The sequence below is a fragment of the Diceros bicornis genome, chromosome 18 (genome assembly GCF_020826845.1).
Source record: "Diceros bicornis minor isolate mBicDic1 chromosome 18, mDicBic1.mat.cur, whole genome shotgun sequence".
In the NCBI taxonomy this organism is placed as follows: Eukaryota; Metazoa; Chordata; class Mammalia; order Perissodactyla; family Rhinocerotidae; genus Diceros; species Diceros bicornis.
Window position 1 is genome coordinate 46,722,143 of NC_080757.1, and position 19,820 is coordinate 46,741,962.

General features: G+C 55.1%; 1 protein-coding gene across 1 annotated transcript in view; it reads right to left on the reverse strand.

The window, feature by feature from the left end:
- Positions 1 to 18,403, reverse strand: part of SCN4A (sodium voltage-gated channel alpha subunit 4) — a 28,020-nt gene extending 9,617 nt beyond the window's left edge. The window contains exons 1-14 of the mRNA XM_058559427.1: positions 18,131 to 18,403; positions 17,923 to 18,041; positions 17,683 to 17,772; positions 17,245 to 17,373; positions 16,639 to 16,730; positions 14,416 to 14,730; positions 13,309 to 13,372; positions 12,929 to 13,070; positions 11,913 to 12,122; positions 11,151 to 11,304; positions 9,151 to 9,389; positions 7,162 to 7,335; positions 5,313 to 5,669; positions 711 to 1,199 (exon numbers count right to left, since the gene is read on the reverse strand). Of these exons, the coding sequence (XP_058415410.1) occupies positions 711 to 1,199; positions 5,313 to 5,669; positions 7,162 to 7,335; positions 9,151 to 9,389; positions 11,151 to 11,304; positions 11,913 to 12,122; positions 12,929 to 13,070; positions 13,309 to 13,372; positions 14,416 to 14,730; positions 16,639 to 16,730; positions 17,245 to 17,373; positions 17,683 to 17,772; positions 17,923 to 18,041; positions 18,131 to 18,403 (2,847 nt within the window). The remainder of the gene's footprint in view (positions 1 to 710; positions 1,200 to 5,312; positions 5,670 to 7,161; positions 7,336 to 9,150; positions 9,390 to 11,150; positions 11,305 to 11,912; positions 12,123 to 12,928; positions 13,071 to 13,308; positions 13,373 to 14,415; positions 14,731 to 16,638; positions 16,731 to 17,244; positions 17,374 to 17,682; positions 17,773 to 17,922; positions 18,042 to 18,130) is intronic.
- Positions 18,404 to 19,820: the final 1,417 nt, after the last annotated feature.

Sequence of the window (19,820 nt, forward strand, 5' to 3'; positions counted from 1 at the left end):
GCATGAGCTTCTGGGAGTGACCACCAGTGCCTCCCCAACCCTCGCAGGGGAGGGCAGGAGGAGGGCATCTCCGCCCAGCAGTGGGCCCCCTGCATGGGCTGGGGGGTGGGTCAGGACTCTCGCTGAGGCTGTGCCCCAGCTCTCTGTTCTCCCAACCCCATTGGACCCCTGGCCCTCTCCTCAGTCTCCAGCCTGGACCTGGCACTTTGGCCCACACTGGGAGGTTGGGGGCAGCCCTGGGTGGGGTCTAAACAGAAATAGATGATAATGGCAAGGACCTGGAAGGGGCTTCAAGCCCAGAGGCAGTAAGAGAGGCCTCTTGGGTCCCAGGCCTGGAACTGAGGTGCCCAGGTAAGAACATCCTCTCCAAGACTGCCACCTGCTGGTAAGAAGGGGCCCAGGTGGAGCTGAGGGGTGGGAGTGAAGGGAGGAGAGACTAGGGTGTTAGGACAGGCGGGGCAGATCCTAATAACCGTACTAATAGGGGTAATAACAGTCACCATTCACAGAGAGCTTACTATGTGCTTTACACACAGCATCTCATCTAATGGTCACAACAACGCCACAGGGTGCGTACCATTACCCCCATTTTACAGAAAGAAAAACTGAGGCTTGGAGAGGCTTTGTGACTTGTCCAAGGTCACACAAAAATGTGAAGCCATGTCTATCTGACCCCCGACCCCTCAAGCCGGGCCCTGTGATGGGCTCACCTTGCTGTCCTCAGGCTCCGAGAAAGTGTCAGTCTCTTCCTCTGTGGGCATGTCTAGGTCGGACTCCTCGGAGGCGATGGGCACGTGGATGGTCAGGTATGGATTGTTGATGAAGTTGAGGTGGTCCAGCTCGACGCTGTTGGGAGTGCCATCAGCCAGGCCCATGTGGTTCAGGATGTGATTGTCCTTCTTCAGGTCTTTTTCATCCTCCTCGGGCGGCGGCTCCTTCTTCTCATCCTCGGGGGCACTCTCCCTGACCTCCCCTGCCTCCTCGGCCTCCCCAGGCCCCCCGAGGCTGAGCATGATATCCTTGGGCCTCAGGATCTTGCCATGCAGCAGCCCCAGGAGGAAGGCTTTGGCGAAGCCAATGCCCCACTTGATGCGCCAGATGGCGATCTGCAGGTTGTTCATCTCGCCATCTTCGTCCGAGGCCGCCAAGCTGTCAGCGCTGAAGGAGCTCAGCAGCAGGGCCAAGAAGAGGTTCAGGACCTGGAGAGCAGGGGTTGAGGGGAGGCTCAGCTCAGCCTCCGGGCTCCTGAGGGTGCCGCCTTCAGCCACCACGAGGGTCCTCAGGCCTCCAGATCAGACCTACCACATGTTGGGCATTTAAAAGGTTGTCACTAATGGAATCCTCACAACTGATCGTGGAGGTGAGGAATGTTACTATCATTCCCACTTTGCAGATAAGGAAACTGAGGCTTGGGCACATGATAGGACTCTGCTGGCCAAGGCAGAGGCAGGGTTTGGGGAGGCCCACTGGGTGACAGGGACTCTCTCCCTGACTCCACCTCCACTGCCGGAAAATGCAGAACTAAGGACAGGGCTCATGTCTCTGAGCTTCCAGGACTTATTAGGAAGCCGAACTGTTTGAGCCTTCTTTCTTTTCTAAGTGGGACTTTTAATAGACCCTGTGCTTCCCGGTGCTCAGATGCACATCCCGTATTGCTCTGGAAGGGACATTTACCTACTGTTATTTACTCCCTTTTCTCCCCTTGGGGTTCCCTGGTTCTCTTCCCATATCCCTACTGAAAGGGACTTAAGAGACTACTGGCCTACTCCACCCTCAACTTTATTTTCCAGTGGACATTTACTGAGCGCCTCTCACTGTGTGCAGGAGCGAATGGCCTCAGGGAGCTCCCAGCCTAGCAGAAACAGGCATGTGATCAGACAAATACAGTGCAGTGGGTCTGCACAGCAGTAGAGACTGGGGTGCACAGGCTTTGAAACCATGCTGCTTGGCTTTGAACCCCAGTTTACCAGCTATGTGTCCTGAGGCAAGTTACATCACTGTTCTGTGCCTCATTTTCCTCATCTGTATAATGGGGATGATTCTAGTACCTACCTCCTTGCACCATCATGAAGATTAAAAGATCAATACAAGTAGAGCACACAGCAGGCACTCAAATCATGTTGGCTGTTATGTGTGCAATAAGACCATACAAAGTACAGGGAAGAGTGTGATTAACCCTGGGGCCAGCTCAGCATTTTATTAATAAGGAAACTGAGTCCCAGAGAGGTGAAGTGACTTGCCCTAGGACACACAGTACAGTCAGGACTAGAACCCAGGTTTCCAGTGACTGCACAACTTTAGAGGACATCATTCATTTAGACTACAATGTGAAGGGCAACCCTAGAGGTTGTGCAATACAGTACCCTTGCTTCCACCAGTCCACCCTGCACAGTGAGGAGGAAGGTGAAGCCTGGCTGGGTGCGGGTCCTGGCTTCTGTCAGCCAGAGACAGGGCCAGGTCTTACCATGGGGGCCCTGGGTTGGGGCTGGGTGTGTGAGAGGACACGAGGGAGTAGGGGAGTCTGTACATGTGAATCAGCCATCCTCGACCATCTTCTCCACATGTCTCTCGTTGGCTTTCACCAGTGTACTCCAAGGTCTTTTTGTAGTTATCTTAACTATCATGTAACCATAATATCTTTAAAATATATGTATTATATATTGTATATATTCTTTTTTTGATGAATGTGCTGGGGGGATTCCTCCCCACATCCATGCCCCCTAGCTACTTTTCTGCCTTTGCCTCCCACCAAAATTTATTAGTCTTTCTTTCCCTCCCTCAGGGGGAGGTGTCCAGTTGCCAGAAACACATCTGAGATGGGAATTAGCTGCTCTCTGGGTCAGCAGGGTTTGCACATGGCTCCTGCCTGCGACAGAAATAGCCGCCTCAGGCAAGGAGGGGGGGTCGGAGGGAAGGGGGATGGACATCATGCTCCCCGGAGGGCTCTGAGGGGTGGGATACCTATGACTTAGTCATTTCCTCTTCTTCACAGCAACCCAGAGGACGTGCCCAAGTGCCATGGATGCAGGGGACATGGGTCCCCACACTCCTGACAGGGTGCCCCGGCGCCCTCTGGCAGACTCTTGCTTCCAAGAGGCCTGGGAGGGCGGTGGGCGGGGACAGTGTCCGAGGACCTCACAGTGCCGCCTCCCTTGGCTGCTCTACTTCCTCTGAGCAAAGTGGGAGAGCCACAGAGCTGGGCCAGAAAAAGGTGTCAGTGGTGTGTGTGTGTGTGTGTGTGTGTGTGTGTGTGTGTGTGTGTGAGATGGGAGGGTGGGGTGGCACGCCCACAGAAGCAGTGCAGTGCAGTGGTTCCACACTCTGGAGCCTGACTGCTTGAGTTCAAATCCTGCACAGGTTGCTAATTTACCTCCCTGAGTCTTTGCTTCCTCATCTACAAAACAGAGAGAAAACAGCACATCCCTCATCGAGTGGTGGTGAGCCTTAAGAGACGAATACTCGGAAAGCGCTCAGAATGCTGGACTAACATAAACACAGGTCAGCCGTCATCATCATGATTGCTGGTGTTGACGTTATCATTATTATCATGCTGCTATTACTGATGTTACTGTCATTGGAGTTACACAGACCCAGCGTCTAGTCCGGGCTCAGGTTCTCACCAGCTGTGTGGTTCTGGGCAGTACCTCCTTGGAGCACGGAGCCAACATTACCTGCCTGACAGGGCTGTTGAGAGCACTGGGGATAATGCATGTAAAGCCCTTGGTGCAGGGACCAGCACATGGCAGGAGCCCAATACTCAGGAGTGTGACTCCAGTGGCAGGCACCTAAACAATTACTGGCCCCCACAGGCCTTAACATTTGAACTTCCATGGCCTCGTGGGCCAAGTGCTTTGCTAAGCACTTAGAAGCGTGTCATGTAACCCTCAGGACCACCCAGTGAAGTACATCCGCCATTAGCAAACTCATTTTCCAGATGAGAAAAATGGAGGCCAGAGAGGTTAAATAATTTGCTCAAAATTTCCCAGACAGTAGTGGCAAAGTGGGGGCTTGAAATGTTGAGTTTATACTCATACAGACAGAAACCCTCTCAGTCACTCCCAGGCCCTGAAACTTACGTTCACAAACTGCTACTCAGAGCCTGCTAGTCCCACCCCGATCCTGTCCCAAAGTTCTGTCACTTCCCACACCCCCTCCCAGAGACAGCCAGCCTGGGTTCTCCTGTACAGCTGTCCCTGGGTGCTTGGGACCTCATCCCACGGTCTCCTCAGTCGAGGTGACACCGCCCCCCCACCCCACTCCGCCCCTGCCCCCAGCCGGAGCTCGGCGATATCCGAGAAGCGCTGACCCAGCAGCCCAAGGATTCCACAAGCCTTTGTGGAACGTGGGGACGTGAGTCTTCCCACCCCCTGTTGCCCAGGGCAGTGTCGGCCACCACAGGGCACAGCACTCCTGGCAGGAGTGAACCCCATCCTGAGAAGGGGAGGAGTCCGGGTCGGCAGGGTGAGGAGAGGCACCTCCCCAGACCCCAGTCACAGAAATTCTGGTCAGCTGGACCATGGCCCATCCCCCTGTTTCTCATTGCGCCCTGCACCTCCTCCCCTGCCCCAGCCCCACATGCCAAGCTCTAAGCCACAGAAAGTGTCAGGATGCATGCAGGTTATGCCGTCTCTGGATGCCTCCCAACTCCTGGGGCCCGACTCCCAGGAACAGAGGAGGGTGAGAGGGTGGGAGAAGGACAAGAGGTCCAGCAGTTCCTGGGACCAACCCCACACCGTGCCGTCTTGCACACTCTCACAGTCAATCCACCCAGCCACCCTATGAGGTACCTACCATGCTTCTTCCACATGAAGTTAAGAGAACCCAGCTGACCAGAGGGCAGTCAAGGTCACACAGATGGCGAAGGAGCTGGGATTGGAACGTGGGTCTGTCTGACTCCAGTTATCATGTTACTTTACCCAAAACACTAGGTTTCAACAGTACTACTCACAGTGTGGTCCCTGGACCATGGGCGGTGACACGGCCCGGAGCTCGTTAGAAATGCAGATCCCCAGGCCCCAGCCTGGAGCTGCTGAATCAGACTCTGGGGGTGGGGTGGGGCCAGGAATCTAGGTTTTAAGAAACTCCCAGGTGATTCTTAAGCAGGTTGAAATTTGAGAACCACTGGGTTAAACCATATAAAATTGTCATTTTGAGGGGGGGAAGGGTAGACAACAGTCAAGTATCAGTGATTTCATACAGTTCAACCTCATCGGAAAAAGGCCCTCAAATGGCAGCCTGATTTAAAAGGACGTGTCTTACACGCTTGGGTTTTCTGGGCAAGGATGGGGAGCCACCTGGCCAGCCTCACTCACCACCAGGTTGCCGATGACCATGACCATGAGGAAGACGGTAAGGCACATGGCCTGGCCGGCCACCTCCATGCAGTCCCACATGGTCTCGATCCACTCCCCGCACAGGATGCGGAAGACGATGAGGAAGGAGTGGAAGAAGTCGTGCATGTGCCAGCGGGGCAGGCTGCAATCCGAGGCGATCTTGCACACACAGTCCTTGTAGCTCTTGCCGAACAGCTGCATGCCCACCACGGCAAAGATGAATACGATGATGGCCAGCACCAGCGTCAGGTTGCCCAGCGCCCCCACCGAGTTGCCGATGATCTTGATGAGCATGTTCAGTGTCGGCCACGACTTGGCCAGCTTGAAGACACGCAGCTGCAGGGCAGGGGGAGGGCAGGGGTGAATGAGGCCCAGGGAGCCCCGGCCCAACCTGAGGGAGCCCCATCCTTGGGAGAAAGAGCTATCTTGTATAGCTTGAACCTCTACCCACTGAGTGATCGGACGCCTCAGTTTGCCTCTGTTAAATGGGAATACAGTAGTCCCTCCTTATCCGCGGGGGATATGTTCCAAGACCCCCAGCGGATGCCTAAAACCGTGGATGGTACCAAACCCTAAATATACTACGTTTTTTCCTATACATACATACCTATGATAAAGTTTAATTTATAAATTAGTCACAGTAAGAAATTAACAACTACTGCTAGTAAAATAGAGCTTTTATAACAATATACTATAATAAGAGTTACCATAGATCTTAGCAACCTCAGCATACGATTTTTTTTCTTTCTTTATTAAGTTGAGAACTTTCATCTTTTCACTTAAAGGAAGCACTTTATGGCTTCTCTTTGGCATATCCGAATTGCCAGCATCACTAGTCTTGAGCTTTGGGGCCATTATTAAGTAAAATAAGGGTGACTTGAACACAAGCACTGCGATACTGCAACAGTCCATCTGATAACTGATGGCTACTAAGTGACTAATGGGCGGGTAGCATATACAGCTAGATAGTGGATATGCTAGAAAAAGGATGATTCATGTCCCAGGCGGGATGGTGTGGGATGGCAAGAGATTTCATCATGCTACTCAGAATGTCATGCAATTGAAAACTTATAAATTGTCTATTTCTAGGATTTTCCATTTAGTATTTTTGGACCACAGTTGTCTGCAGATAACTGAGCCTGTGGAAAGCAAAACCACGGATAAGAGGGGACTATCGTACTCATATCCTACCATCTCATCCTCTTCATGTTCAAAAGAAAAAGAGTCCTTCTCTCTTAAAGATACAGACGACAGTATCTACAAGTGAAATTGTATGTTGGGATTTGCTTTAATGTATACCCCCCATTAAAAAGTGGAAGAACGGGTGAAACAAGAACTGTAGAAGGTTGTTGGTTGTTGGGGCTGGGTGATAGGCACACAGAGGTTATTATGCTTTATACTTTGGGGATATGTGAAAGGTCCCACAATAAAGTTAAAAAAATTATAAACGTGCTCCTATGGGGGGGTGGAAAGGACACTAATTCAGAGTCCCAATTCCACCACTAATGAGCTTCCTGAGCCTCAGCTTTCAGGTCTGCAATATGGGGCCGTAGTCCCCGCTCCACTGCTGCCCAAGGTGACTAAGGAGTCAAGCCCAAAAGTCAACTCCTGCGGCCGTAATTTTGGCCCCCAAGCAGCCCTGTATGATGAGGGGTAGGGCCCCTTTTCTCCCTATTTGTAGTAGGAAAGGTTCTGAGAGGTGGAGTGGCTCACACGGGGCAGAGGGGCCTCACTTTCAGCCCTCTGGCTTCTTGGGGGTTTCTCCTCCCACCCTCCTTAGCACCCTCAGCCCACCGCTCCTCAGCCCTGGCCCTGGGGCCGCACGCACCAGACGGAAGGAGCGGAGCACGGACAGCCCCTGCACGTTGGCCAGGCCCAGTTCCACCAGGCTGAGGGTGACGATGATGCTGTCGAAGACGTTCCAGCCCTGCTGGAAGTACTTGTAGGGGTCCAAGGCGATGAGCTTCAGCACCATCTCGGCTGTGAAGATGCCCGTGAAGACCTGCGGGGTGGCGTGCGTCCCTGTCACAGAGCCTCAGGGAGCACAGGGCCTTGGCAGTCTCCCACCTCCTCCCGGCAGAGCCCGCGGAGCCCAAGGGGAGGGGTCCAGAGCCCTGAGGGGGCAGGCAAGTACCCACGGCCCGCACGCGTGTGTATGTGAGTGGGTGAGGAGTGGAATGGCCATGCCACAGGGCAGGGTGAGTACCACACAGAGACCTGGACCCATCGTTTCTGGCCTCATCACCATGGGCCAGTCACTTAACTTTTTGGAGCCTCACCTCAATCATAATAATATTCAACACTCATAAAGTGCTCTGTGGTTCACGTTATGACCTCAGTGGTGTCCCGACCTTTATGAAATTGGGAGGGATTATCACGCTTGTCCCAGAGATGAAAAATTGAGGCTCAGAGAGGTTAGCGGCAAGCTCTTGATCATGCCGCCCATATGGGAATGAGTCAGGTCCCAAACCCAGGTCTTGGCGTGCTTAGTTCAGTCTCCTGTCTCTACACCCTACAGCCTCTCTACCCTGGTTGGTGGGGGTCCCAGGACTCAGAAAATCTTGGTGGACTCGAAATTCTAGGGCAGGGGCCAAAAGGGGGCAAAGTCAGGGATCAAGGAAAAGGCCAGAGCTGTACCCTGCAACTCTGGACATGGAGTCTGAGGGCTGCATAGCCCCTGAACACTCCCTGGGCCCGGCTCCACCTCCTGCCGGGCACCAGCTGCCCTGGGTCCACAGCCTGCCCGGGCACATGCTGAGCCCCGCCCAGGAGCTGTCCCTGGCCATAGCAGGTGCCCAGACGGCATGAGGGTGTGGGCAGGGGGTGGGCAGGCGGGGGGCCGGGCCCATCATGCACACCCCAGCAGCTGCCCTGTGAGTCCAGATCACGCTCTTGCCCCTCCAGCCCATCCTGGCCACGGCTGCCTCCGGCATCTCCACGGGATACACAGGCCTGCCTTCCTCACAGGCTGGGCAGTCCAGGGCCTGATTCCCGTGCCACCCATCCAGTCCTTGTCCTGCTGCAGGCCCCAAATCTTACTCTCCCTGGGCTCCCCTCATGCTTGGAGTGGGGGGAGCACCTTGCCCATCTGCCATCCTGGAAACATTGCAAAGGGAATTGGGAAGGGTGGGGCAGGGCTGGAGGAGGAGGCGGCCTTTTCCCTTTGTCAGGCTCCACCGGGGCTGGAAACGAGGTGCTAATGCTCCTAATGGGCAGAGATAAGCAGGCGGATCAGTGTGTGTCAACAATAGTGAAGCAGGAAGGGCCAGTGAGGGGAGCTGGCCTGGCCATGCTGGAGAAATGGTAGCGGGCAGGTGGGCTGAGGGGTGGGGGATATGCCCTGGGGCCTCCAGGGTGAGCTAGGGCCCCTTGGGCCTGGGTACCCATGGCTCTGTGCCCCACTTCCAGGTCCCTTGGTCCCTCTTAGGCCCATAACAACCTCTGAAAGTAGAGAGACTTGTCACCCAGCCGCCCTCACTCCCACCTCCATGCCCCCACTCCGCCACTCTGCCTCCAGGGCATGGCCTGGATCCCAAACCCTGAGGAGTCCTGATCTTAAGAAGTCCAGCACCTCATCCCCACTCTCTCTGCCCCCAAATTCCCTGAAACTCAAATTCCACATCCCATAGATCACTCCATGTACCTCCCTTGCACATCAACCATTCCCTGCATACACTGGGAAAATAACCGCAGCCTGTCCCCATACGCCCCCCAATAGTGTCTCGTATTTCCACACAGCCCAGACAACCCTTCAGGCCCTGTGGCCCCCCCTCCTGACCTGCCCTAGAATGACACCTGTCCCTTGTCGCCTCCCTACCAGGTTGCCCACGCTGAGCACTCTGTCAAAGTGCTCCGTCATGGGGTAGTGTTCCATGGCCATGAAGAGGGTGTTGAGCACGATGCAGATGGTGATGCCCAGGTCCACGAAGGGGTCCATGACGATCAAGTGGATGATGTTCTTGAACTTCATCCATGGGGTGCAGCAGTTCCATATGAGCACTGTGTGGGCACACTTGTACCACCATGGCGGGCACTTCTGGTGGGCCTCTTCCAGCTCTGGGAGTAGGGTGGAAACAGACAGCTGATGAGGAGCCCCCTCACGTGTTCCTTTCTCCATCTAGATCTTTGGTCCCACCTTCCAAGCCCGGCCCCTTAGCGCTCCACACCTCAAACCCCATCCCCTCAGTGAGGACTATTCCAAGCCCCGCCTCTCAGTGCGTCACCCTCCAGACCCCATCCACACGGCTCTACTCCTCAGTGCCTCTCCCCCAAAGCCCGGCCCCTTAGTGCTCTGACTCTCAAAAATCCACTCCCTCAGGGAGCCTTACCAAAGCTGCTTCTCTCAATGCTCCACTTCCAGCTCTGCCTTCTTGACACACCCCGCAAAGCCCCTCCCTCAGTGTCTTCCACCCCTGCCAGTCGCCCGTGGCTGCAATCCTATCCCCAGGGAGAGGCAAGAGGCCATGCAGGGGGTTGGTCCCTGTTCCACTTGCTGCCGGACAGTGCCACTTGGGAGCAGACTGAGATCCCCCTGAGGGCTCTTCCTCCCATTGCCAGTAATGCTGGCCCCTCCAGACTGTCCCCAGCCAGTCCATCCTTTCCCACCAGAGTGGCTTTCTGGAAACACCCCCTGTCCTTGCCAGCCGAGCTGTAAAGCCCTGGGGCTCTGTAAGGCTCATGGATGAAGCTGCTCCTCCTGGCCGTCCAGGCCTCCTCTGCCTGTGGGAGTCCTCAGCCTAGGCATGATCTCCTTCAATTACCACCAGAAATTTATGAGGTTAGTACTGTTAGAGCCCCCATCTCATAGATGAGGAAAGGGGCTGGAGTGGGGGACAGCCCCAGGGAGACGTGAGTGTGAGTGCATGATTGGGACACCCCAGGGCTGAGAGTGGCTGACCCTCACCTCCACCCAGGAACTAGCAAACTGGACCTCTCTCAAAGGCTGCAGGTTCTAGCCTGACTGTAACACCCCCAGCTACTGTGTGTAGCTACCATGTGCTACTGTGGGTGACTCCAACAGTGTCTGAGGCCCCAAACTTCTCGCAATGGTCCCAGCAAGGGCAGCATTGAGTAACCTCCTCTGCCAGCTCTGCCCAGCATTCCCTGGGGCATTCTCTGGCTGTGCACACAGACACGGGGATGCCGGTCATGCAAGGTGCCCTCTAGAGGTTTGCAAAGTCCTCTAGGACCTCCAAGTCCTCCCTGGGACAAGGCAAGACGCCTGGGAAGGGGACCAGATCTCTTGTATGTCAGATTTCCTTTCTTCCTCCCTCCCTCCCCCCATCCATACGTACACCCATCTACCCCTTTCCCTCCATTAACCTTTCAGCCCATCCATCCATCCATGCATCTGTGTATGTGTCTGTCCACCTCTCCTCATTACCTCATCCTTATTCTCCTCCTGAGACTCAGGGGTAGCATGGGGATTTGAGGGAGTCGGTGACTCTACCTAGGCAGAGTTTGACCTTTCACTTTTAACTTTTACCCAGAAGGCATTTTAGGAGCAAGATCTCCAGTTTCCAGAACATTAGACCTTCCTGGTTAATATTATTATCCGGTCCTTCCCCATTGCCTTGGCAGTCCCCAAGGCCCTCCCGGAAGCCCCCAGTTCCCGCAGCAGCCCTGCCTTGCAGCCAGAACTGGGCCAGGTTAAACCAGGACTATATTTATCACAGCCATTTCTTCGATGCCAATATTAAGTTACTGTCCTCCTGAAGCCCAGCCAGGTCCCTCCCCATCCCCCCCACCCAGGAGCCTGAGTGGCCTGATGGGTGGGACAGGCAGAGTGGGGTGGGTACGGGGGTGTCAGGCACTCACCTCCCATAGCATCTGAGATGCCGCTGTCTGCACTGCAGCTCTGCCTTGGGGGCCCCTTCTCCCCTGATGACGTGTCCAGGCTGCCGTTACAGTCTTTGCCGCGGGCTGGGTCCCTGCCTGCCTCCCCACCTTCCAGAGCCTGGTCAGTCTTGGCCTGTGGACCAGCAAGGGTGATGGGCATGAAGTCTATCTCTGAGCCAGGGGGATGGACTAATCAACTCTCAGAGCTTCTTCCAGTTCCTGTAGAATGGGGGCCCTTCTTGGCCTGCACTGAGCCTAGCGGAAGGGACAACCTCGGGGTGGTGGGAGTGACAGGGAAGGAACCAAAGTGACTGAGGACCCTCATCCCTGAAGACCCTCCACTCTCTGAAGCCCTGACCCTGCACTTCATGAGATGATGAGAAAATGGGCAGCTGCTCCCTGAGGCCTCATTGAGACCTGCCTCTCCCTCAACATGGACCCATACGCTGCCCAGAAAGAATCTTAAAACCATAGATATTTGAGCTGGAGGGCTACTTCAGGTTTAACTACTCCAGATTCCATGTTATATATGGGGAAACTAAGGCACAGAGCTGCAAAATACTCTTTCTACTGCCTGGATGCTTCCCACCCCACCAAGGCCCCCAGCCTGGCACCTTCAGCTCCCCCCGCCTCTCAGCCCCTACCCCATGCCTCTCCCTCACCCTCAGCCTTCCCAGGAGAACCCAGGCTGAGGGCCAGGGAGATCCCTGGATCCTTGGCCTCTTCTCCCTGAGTCCAGACCTTCTCCAGCTCCTCCTGCTGCTTTTTGAATTTCTCCATCATCTGCTGAAACTCCTCTTCTTTCTCCTGATCCTCGGCCAGGGTGGCCTCATTCTGCTCGGCATATGCCATGGCCACCACCGCCAGGATCAGGTTGATGAGGTAGAAGGAGCCCAGGAAAATGATGACCACAAAGAAGATCATGTAAGTCTTGCCGGCTGCTCGAAGAGTCTGGGAGTGGGGGGAGAAGGAGAGGAAGCGTCACACGGCAGCCGGACTCCTTTTACTCACCACCTCTCTCCACACTCTCATTGCCCAGATAGGCAGAGAGAGAGGGTCCCTCACAGAGCCTGGCGATTTGAGGACCTTTGAGGCAGAGTATGCCTATCCTCAGCAGGTGAAGCCACATTCTGGGAAGTTTCAAAATATGTACTTGGGACCCAGACTTTCCTGGTCTCCTGGCTCAGAGAACCCTGAGGACCCCAGCTGGACATCCTGAACTCAGAAAGCCAGGATAAAAAATGGCAAATATGGGCTTTGGGGTCAGCTGGAATCCTAGCTTTGTCACAGTGCCTGGCATCTAGTAAGAACTCAACAAATAGTAGTTACTAATGCTACTATGACTATTATTATTATTATTACTATCATTAACATCATCAGTGTTAGAAACACCACCAGGGACCAGAAAGCACTGTCGCTGCAGACTCAACCTGCCTGCCCTGCAAACAGTAGAAGATAAATAATTGTGTTGGGGGAGAGTTGAATTTCTAAGCTGCCCTCCCGGTTACTGTGAGGCCTAGGGGTCTGTGCCAGGCTCCGACCTCAGCTCTTAAGGCAAAGGTGGAGAAGGAAGAGAAGTCTATGGCTCAGATCTGGGCAGATGCCCAGTGTCAGAGGGCTCCAAGAACCATATGTAGGACACTGAGGGGGCCCCAGGGAGGAGATGGTCCTACTAGGGGTCCCGCCAGGCCTTGAAGATCCTGGAGGATAGAGGGAGGTGGCTGTAGGGTTGAGGGGCAAGGGGAGGGCAGCTGTACCAGCTGGAAGAGGTTCTCCCAATAGTCCTGTGTCATGAGGCGGAAGAGAGCCAGGAAGGCCCAGCTGAAGGTGTCATAGCTGGTGTAGCCATAGTTGGGGTTCCGCCCAGTCTTGATGCACTCGTAACCCTCAGGGCAGTGCCTAGGGATAGGATGGTTGCTGGTTTTAGGGAGGGAGGAGACCTACAGCTGGCGTACAGATGGAGGGACTCCAAGGGAAAAAAATCCTCCTGTTTTGTCTGTGTCCCGAAAACAGGAAAGTTCCATCCATGCCAGTGGGTTTTCCTTACATTCTCATCCACCCCAGGTCCTTGTCCCTAATCAACCCCCATCTTATGACACCCCTGGGGCACCTTTTTCCACTCCCCAGCATCACTCACCCAGCGTCACTGCTGTTCCCACAGAGCAGGGCGTCATTGGCACCCTCCAGGAAGTAGAAATTCCCTTTGAGAGTCAGAGGCCACAAAGGAAACACGTCAACCCATGGACACACTGGGGGCCCATGCACCCCTTGCATACCTATAGATACATCTGTGTGGGCCACATACACCAAAGGGATGCTTCCTGGGTGCCTCCTTTAAGGGCAGCCCAAAGTTCCAAGGTCTTTGAGTAGATACATTGTAGGGAGCTCAGCTCCAAGCGGTGTGAGCTCAGTGCTTAGTGTGGTTGTACATCGAGATGCAGCAGAGAGACAGGCAGAACGTGTATGTGTGTGCATGGGCTACCATGTACCTGTGCAGGAACTCTGACTGAGGGGTGAGTGGGGGGCTAGAATCCAGGGACCAGGGGGAAGAAGAGGTACTTTTTTCTAATTTGCCAGAAGGCACTGTGTGGACCAAACTGGCAATATGAGAACATGTGTCTTGTGTATGTGTGCCTGGGAAGTATGGGTATATGAATAGGATGTGGGTGCATGGGTGCCTGGTGGTGGTCCTGCCAGGGTGCGAGCACATAGTGTGACGGAGGAGAACAAGGAGTGTGTGGGTTAGGGAATAGGGACTGGACCAGTGCTTTGCATAGTGAAAGCTTCAGGATTTTCAAAGCAGTTTGGCATTTGTGGTCACACTAACCCTTTGAGAAAGGTACTGTTGTCTCAGTTTTATAGGCGAGGATTCTGAGGGTCAGGGAGATCAGGTGACCTGTTAGAGGCTACCCAAGCTGGTAAGTGATGGATTGAAGCTCAGGTCCTCCTCATGCTATATATTTTTTTAATTTTATTTATCTATTTTTTCCCCAAAGCCCCAGTAATAGTTGTATGTCATAGCTGCACATCCTTCTAGTTGCTGTATGTGGGACACGACCTCAGCATGGCCGGAGAAGGGGTGCATCGGTGCGCGCCCGGGATCCGAACCCGGGCTGCCAGTAGCGGAGCGTGCGCACTTAACCGCTAAGCCACGGGGCCGGCCCCCCCCCATGCTATTTATCTCACAAGGGGCTGCCCTAGGGGCTGGGACAGGCCCCATGGCCTCTCCACCCTCCATTCTTACCTTCGTCATTGATGTAGGCCTCCCAGTCAAAGGTGTAGTTGCTGGCCCAGCTCTCATGGCTGTTCCACGTGTCATTGCCATACCAGGTGTCATTGCCGTACCGGGTGTCATTGCCATACCAGGTGTCATTGCCGTACCACGTGGTGTTGGTGTCGTTGAAGGGTGGGGGCCAGCGCACACACTTCTGCCGCAGGTTTCCCATGAAGAGCTGCAGCCCCACCAGTGCAAAGACACTCAGGCAGAAGACGGTGAGGATCATCACATCCGACAGCTTCTTTACCGACTGGATCAGGGCCCCCACAATCGTCTTCAGCCCTGACCATGGTGGGGGGGCGGTAGTGTGGGGGTGGGCAGGGCAGGGTGATAACTCACCTCCCATCCCCCAAAACTTTGCCTACTCCATCTCCTTCAAAGCTTGACTTATTGGGGGCCCCGCTGCCCCAAAGCCTTCCCAAATCAGAGAAGCCACCCTTCTCTGGTCACATCCTCAATCTCAGCCACTAGAAGAGCAGACTATAAAGACTTCATGGGCTGTTGCCTGACTCAGAGCAACACACAGGCACACAGTGGAGCTTAATAAGTGTCGCCAGGTCAGCACTCCCAAAGTGTGTGTTACAGAACACTAATCTCCCAAGCTGTGCCCTTAAAAAAACGGGTCCAGGTGCTGGCCCGGTGCTGTAGTGGTTAAGTTCGCGTGCTCTGCTTTGGCAGCCCAAGGTTCCTGGGTTCGGATCCCGGGCGTAGACGTACACACCACTCATCAAGCCATACTGTGGCAGCATCCCATATACAAAATAGAGGAAGACTGGCACAGATGTTAGCTCAGGGCCAATCTTCCTCACCAAAAAAAAAAAATAATAATAAGTAAATAACGGGTCCCATAATGTTTGGGAAGGCTCAGCTCTCTGTTCTGTTCTTGGAGAGCTGCTAGGTAGATTATCCTATCAAAGGCTCTAAAAAGTCCTGTGGAAACAAAGACTTTAATACCATGGTTCCTTAACTTATCTGACCACAGACCCCTTTTTCTTGTCATGCCTGTTAACACCCGAGGAACAGCAGGGTTCACTCTGAGGAGCTCTAGACTGACTGCAATGTCATTGCCTTCTGCCCCTTTGGACGGACAAAGGCATAAATGACTCTGGAATTCCAGGGATGGATTCCCATCGTTTATAGAAGAGCTATAACTTCTTCCTTGGGCTTAATCATAGTGTCTCTTACTTCAATATTAATTCATTTTCTTTTCTTATCTTGATATGGGAAACAGATGCTCAGCAGCCTCCTTATAAACTCTCTCAAGCTCTGAGGATGCTGGAAGCGTGGCATCAAGGAAAGGTGTTTTGGCCTTGATGCAGTGGCCAAAGGGCAGTGTGGCCTTCAGTAAGCACTGCCCTCTCGGGTCTCTTGGGGTCTCCTTTCTCAGCTGCAATATGAGGGCTTTGGACTAGAAGAGAACTAAGGGACTTTCTAGCATGAAGATGGAACAACTTTCTCGTCCTCCCAGAGCCTGTTCTCCATCCCTTTTCAGATCATCTTTCTCTCCTGTAATGAGCCACTTCCAGTTTCTCCACATGCTTTTCCGAGGGTCTGGATGAGCCAAATTCCATTTATTTCATGCTTCTTGATGCATTACTTTGGGATTGCCCCAGCCTCGTTGCTCAGTGGGTATGCGGCGTGTTCCTTATTGAGCCCTCAGGGCTGGCACGTTCCATCACTGGTTCCCTTTGTGTCTCTCTCAGGTGGAGTCTCTGCTCTGCCCAGTCTGCTTATTTTATTTAACTCACATACCATGCACCAGGCACTATTCTAGGCACCTTATTGATATTAAGGGATTTAATCCTCATAACAACCCAATGAGTGGTACCATTATTATCCACATTTTACAGATGAGGAAACTGAGGCATAGACAGGTTAAGCCACTTGCCCAAGGTCAAAGTTAGGAAGTGATGGAGTGTGAATTGAACCCAGGCAGTCTGGCTCCAGAGTCTGTGCTCTAACCATCTTGCTATGCTGCCTCTCACACACCCATGCTCCCACCTGGGGCCCCTTCCCCTCTGTGGCCATGGGGCCCCTCTGTGTCCAGGCTTTGGTGTGGGTCCTACACAAACAGAGCCTGGGAGTGTTGTGACCCCAGTCAGGCTCCTGGAACTTGAGTGTCAGGTTCCAGACTGAGCACGGGGGAAGGCCTGCTGACCTGGGTGGAGGGTCCCTGCGCCTCCCCGGTACCTGGGATGACTGTGATGGTTTTCAGGGCCCGCAGCACCCGGAAGGTCCTCAGGGCTGAGATGTTGCCCAAGTCCACAAACTCCGTCAAGTACCTGGAGAGGGGGTGCAGTTTGGGGTAAGGGCTGTGTCAGAGTGGGGGGTGGGTGATAGGGCAAAAATCAGGGGCTTCTCCAGGCCCAGAATGAGGATCCCCAAGGAATCCTTATAGTTGAGGTTCCCAAAGGAGGCTGAGGGGCAGGTCAGACGCCCGCATTGTTCCTATTGGGGCCTGAGAGTTGGGAAAGACAATGCAGGTGCTTTGCTGGGGAGTGGGGATGGCGAGGGTAGCTCTCCCAGTGGCTGAGGGCCTGTGGGACTGGGGCCCAGGGCTGCTGTGTGTGGTTGTACATGGTATGCGGAGGGGCATCAGGAGAGCCTCCAAGCTAGACCCTAAGAAGGGTAGCTCCTAGAATTGTGCAGCTCACTGTCTGCACACCTGACCTGAGGCCCCTGCAGTCCACTCCTCTGAGACAGAGGGTCAGCCCACTCAGCTGCCCTCTTTGAGGCCTGGCCTCCTCCCCTCACCCCTGACTCCCAGCCTCAGGATGCCTCTGGGGCCCTGCTCACGCCATCATGATGACGCTGAAGTCCAGCCAGTTCCAGGGGTCCCGGAGGAATGTGAAATCATCGATGCAGAAGCCTCGGGCCAGCATCTTGATGAGGGATTCAAAGGTGTAGATTCCTGTGAAGGTGTACCTGGCGGGGAGAGGGCCGGCCAGCGCCAGGCATGTCACACCCAAGCAGGGGGGTGGGTGGCAATGATGGACCTCCCAGGAGGGAGGGTCGCAGAAATGAAATATGCCACCCAGAGGGCTGAGGACATTGGTGAGAGTGACAATATACACCACCCCGGGGGCTTTGGGTGTTAATGGGGGTGACAGTGACAGTGTGTGTCTCCCTGGAAGACAAGAGCAGTGTCTTGAGTGCAAGAGCATCCTCAGAGTGCAGACACCTGGGATGGGCTGTGTCCCAGGACCAGGGGGCTCAGGGGAGGGAGAGACTTACTCCACGTGCTTGGACCAGGGGGGCGGGTCGCTCATGGTCATGAACACGCAGTTGGTCAAGATGGTGATCATGATGAACATGCTGAACAGCGTTGGGGGGGGGGGGTCAAGGAAAGTGAGGGAGCAGGTGGGGAGGGGAGGTGGACAGAGGGCCTCCTTGCCCAGAGTACCCCATTTTGCCCACCCCCAACCCCTCCCTGCCTCTCCCCACCCCTGTGCTCACTCCACTCAGGCAGGATATGAGTGGATGAGCACCTTGATGGCGCAGCGTCTGACGATGCTGAAGGGACTCAGCAGGTAGAGAGCGGGCGTGGCGGAGAAGCGGAAGATGGCCTTGCCTTTATTGAGCACGATGAAGGTCTGAGGCAGGAAGAGAACTGTGAGGCCTAGGGCCAGGCAGACAGATGGACAGTGGACAGACAGGTAGAGGGAACCCCCCAGACCCGGACCTTCTTGTCACTGTAGAAGGGGTCCAGGTCCTCCAGGGGGATGCCGATGACCTCCGGTGGAGGGTCCCCATAGACGAGGGGCAGGTTCTTGCCAGCCTCCAGGTCACTGCGCGGCTTCCGTTCAGTCTCCTCGATCTCCATCTGCTTGTTCCGCTGCAGCCGGGCCTCTTCCTCCGCCACCCGCCGTTCTATGGCTGCCAGGGACTCCCGGGTGAAGGGGCGCAGGCTCTCAGGGCCCAGAGGCACCACAGTGGGCAGAGACGAGTTGGCCATCCTTGCATCCTGGGCTCAGGGGCCAGGAGGGTGGCAGGCAGCTGGGGCAGTGCACAGCCCCGGGGGTGCTGGGCAGCCACCCCACCCTGGGGCCTGCTGTCTGCTACTCACCTCCTGCCTGCCCAGGGGCCAGGCTGGGGTGGTCAGCGTGCAGGCCCTATCGGATTGGGAGATGTGCCTGCAAGGCCCGGGCGCTGCTGCTGCACAGGTGCTGGCCACAAGAGCATCACCCCTGAGCCCCGCACCACACTCTCCCCAGCAGGGGGTTGGCTGCCCTCAGGACTGACAGCAAACCAGCCAGATCCTCTTCAGCCTTGCAGACTTGAGGCCAACGCCCCAGTGCCCTCAACCGCCTCCTGGGTTCAAGCTCTGGGAACCGTGTGGCTTCAGCCTATGGGGACAGAAAGAACCACAGCTGGCTATGCCCACACAGCCTCCTCCCCACATTGAGGTGGAAAGGAGTCAGGTGTGAAATGTGCAAGTGGGCCCAGAGGATGGGCCAAGATGAGGGGCCTGGTGGGATCACTCTACAGCAGGAATGGCAAATGGATTTCATCTTATGGGCCAACTTGCATTGGCTGCTATTGGCGGCCTGGAGATGTGGGCATAGACCATCAAGGTTGCAGCCAGATTCAGTGCAGAAAGACTGCTTTGATTGATTAGTGATGTCTGCCAGGGGTATGAGACAGGAGAATGTGGTGCATCTGCCTATATTTGCCATCCATGGTCTGGAGGGAAGGGGAAAGGAAGAGGTGGGGTGTGGTGTGCCCTGTGCTGAGCTTTGGTGAAACGTGATGTTGGGCTGGGAGATGGAAGAAGGAAGGGCCCTGGGCCCTGCAGCTCCCACCCATGGGACCTGTGGAATCTAACCCACTGGGCAGGCAGGGGGTACTGGAGCAGGAAGATGCAAGTTGTATGCGTGGGTCCACATCAGGAGAGCCTGCAGATGCTAACGTGGAAAGGTAGGACACAGGAAAGGTCATGGGGACAAGGAGATGCATAGTTTCAATGGTGGGGGGAGGGCTAGAGCTCCCAGAGACTGTGGCTGGTGGTCCCTGCATGAGCTGGGTGGATAAAGGGGCACCCACCAGGAGCCTTAGAGGCCTGGGAGAACTGTGTGGACTGTGTCTCCTAGGCTAGTCCCTCCGCCTCTCCTGGCCCCTCCCCCTCCTGCCCAGCCCTCCTGAGCCTGTTCCCTGTGAAAGGGAGGTAGAGGGTCACATCGCAAAGGCCCTGGGGAATGACCCGCATCAGCAGGCAGGCACAGGGAGACCGCTGCAGCCCAGTCACACGCAGCCGCTGCTAGTCCCGCACACAGACAACCCAGAGCCACTCCTCCACCACAGGGGCTCAGACAGACCTCCCAGAGCCACACTGGAGGGCAGCCCCCCTCACAGCAGGCCCAGATGCCCAAGCA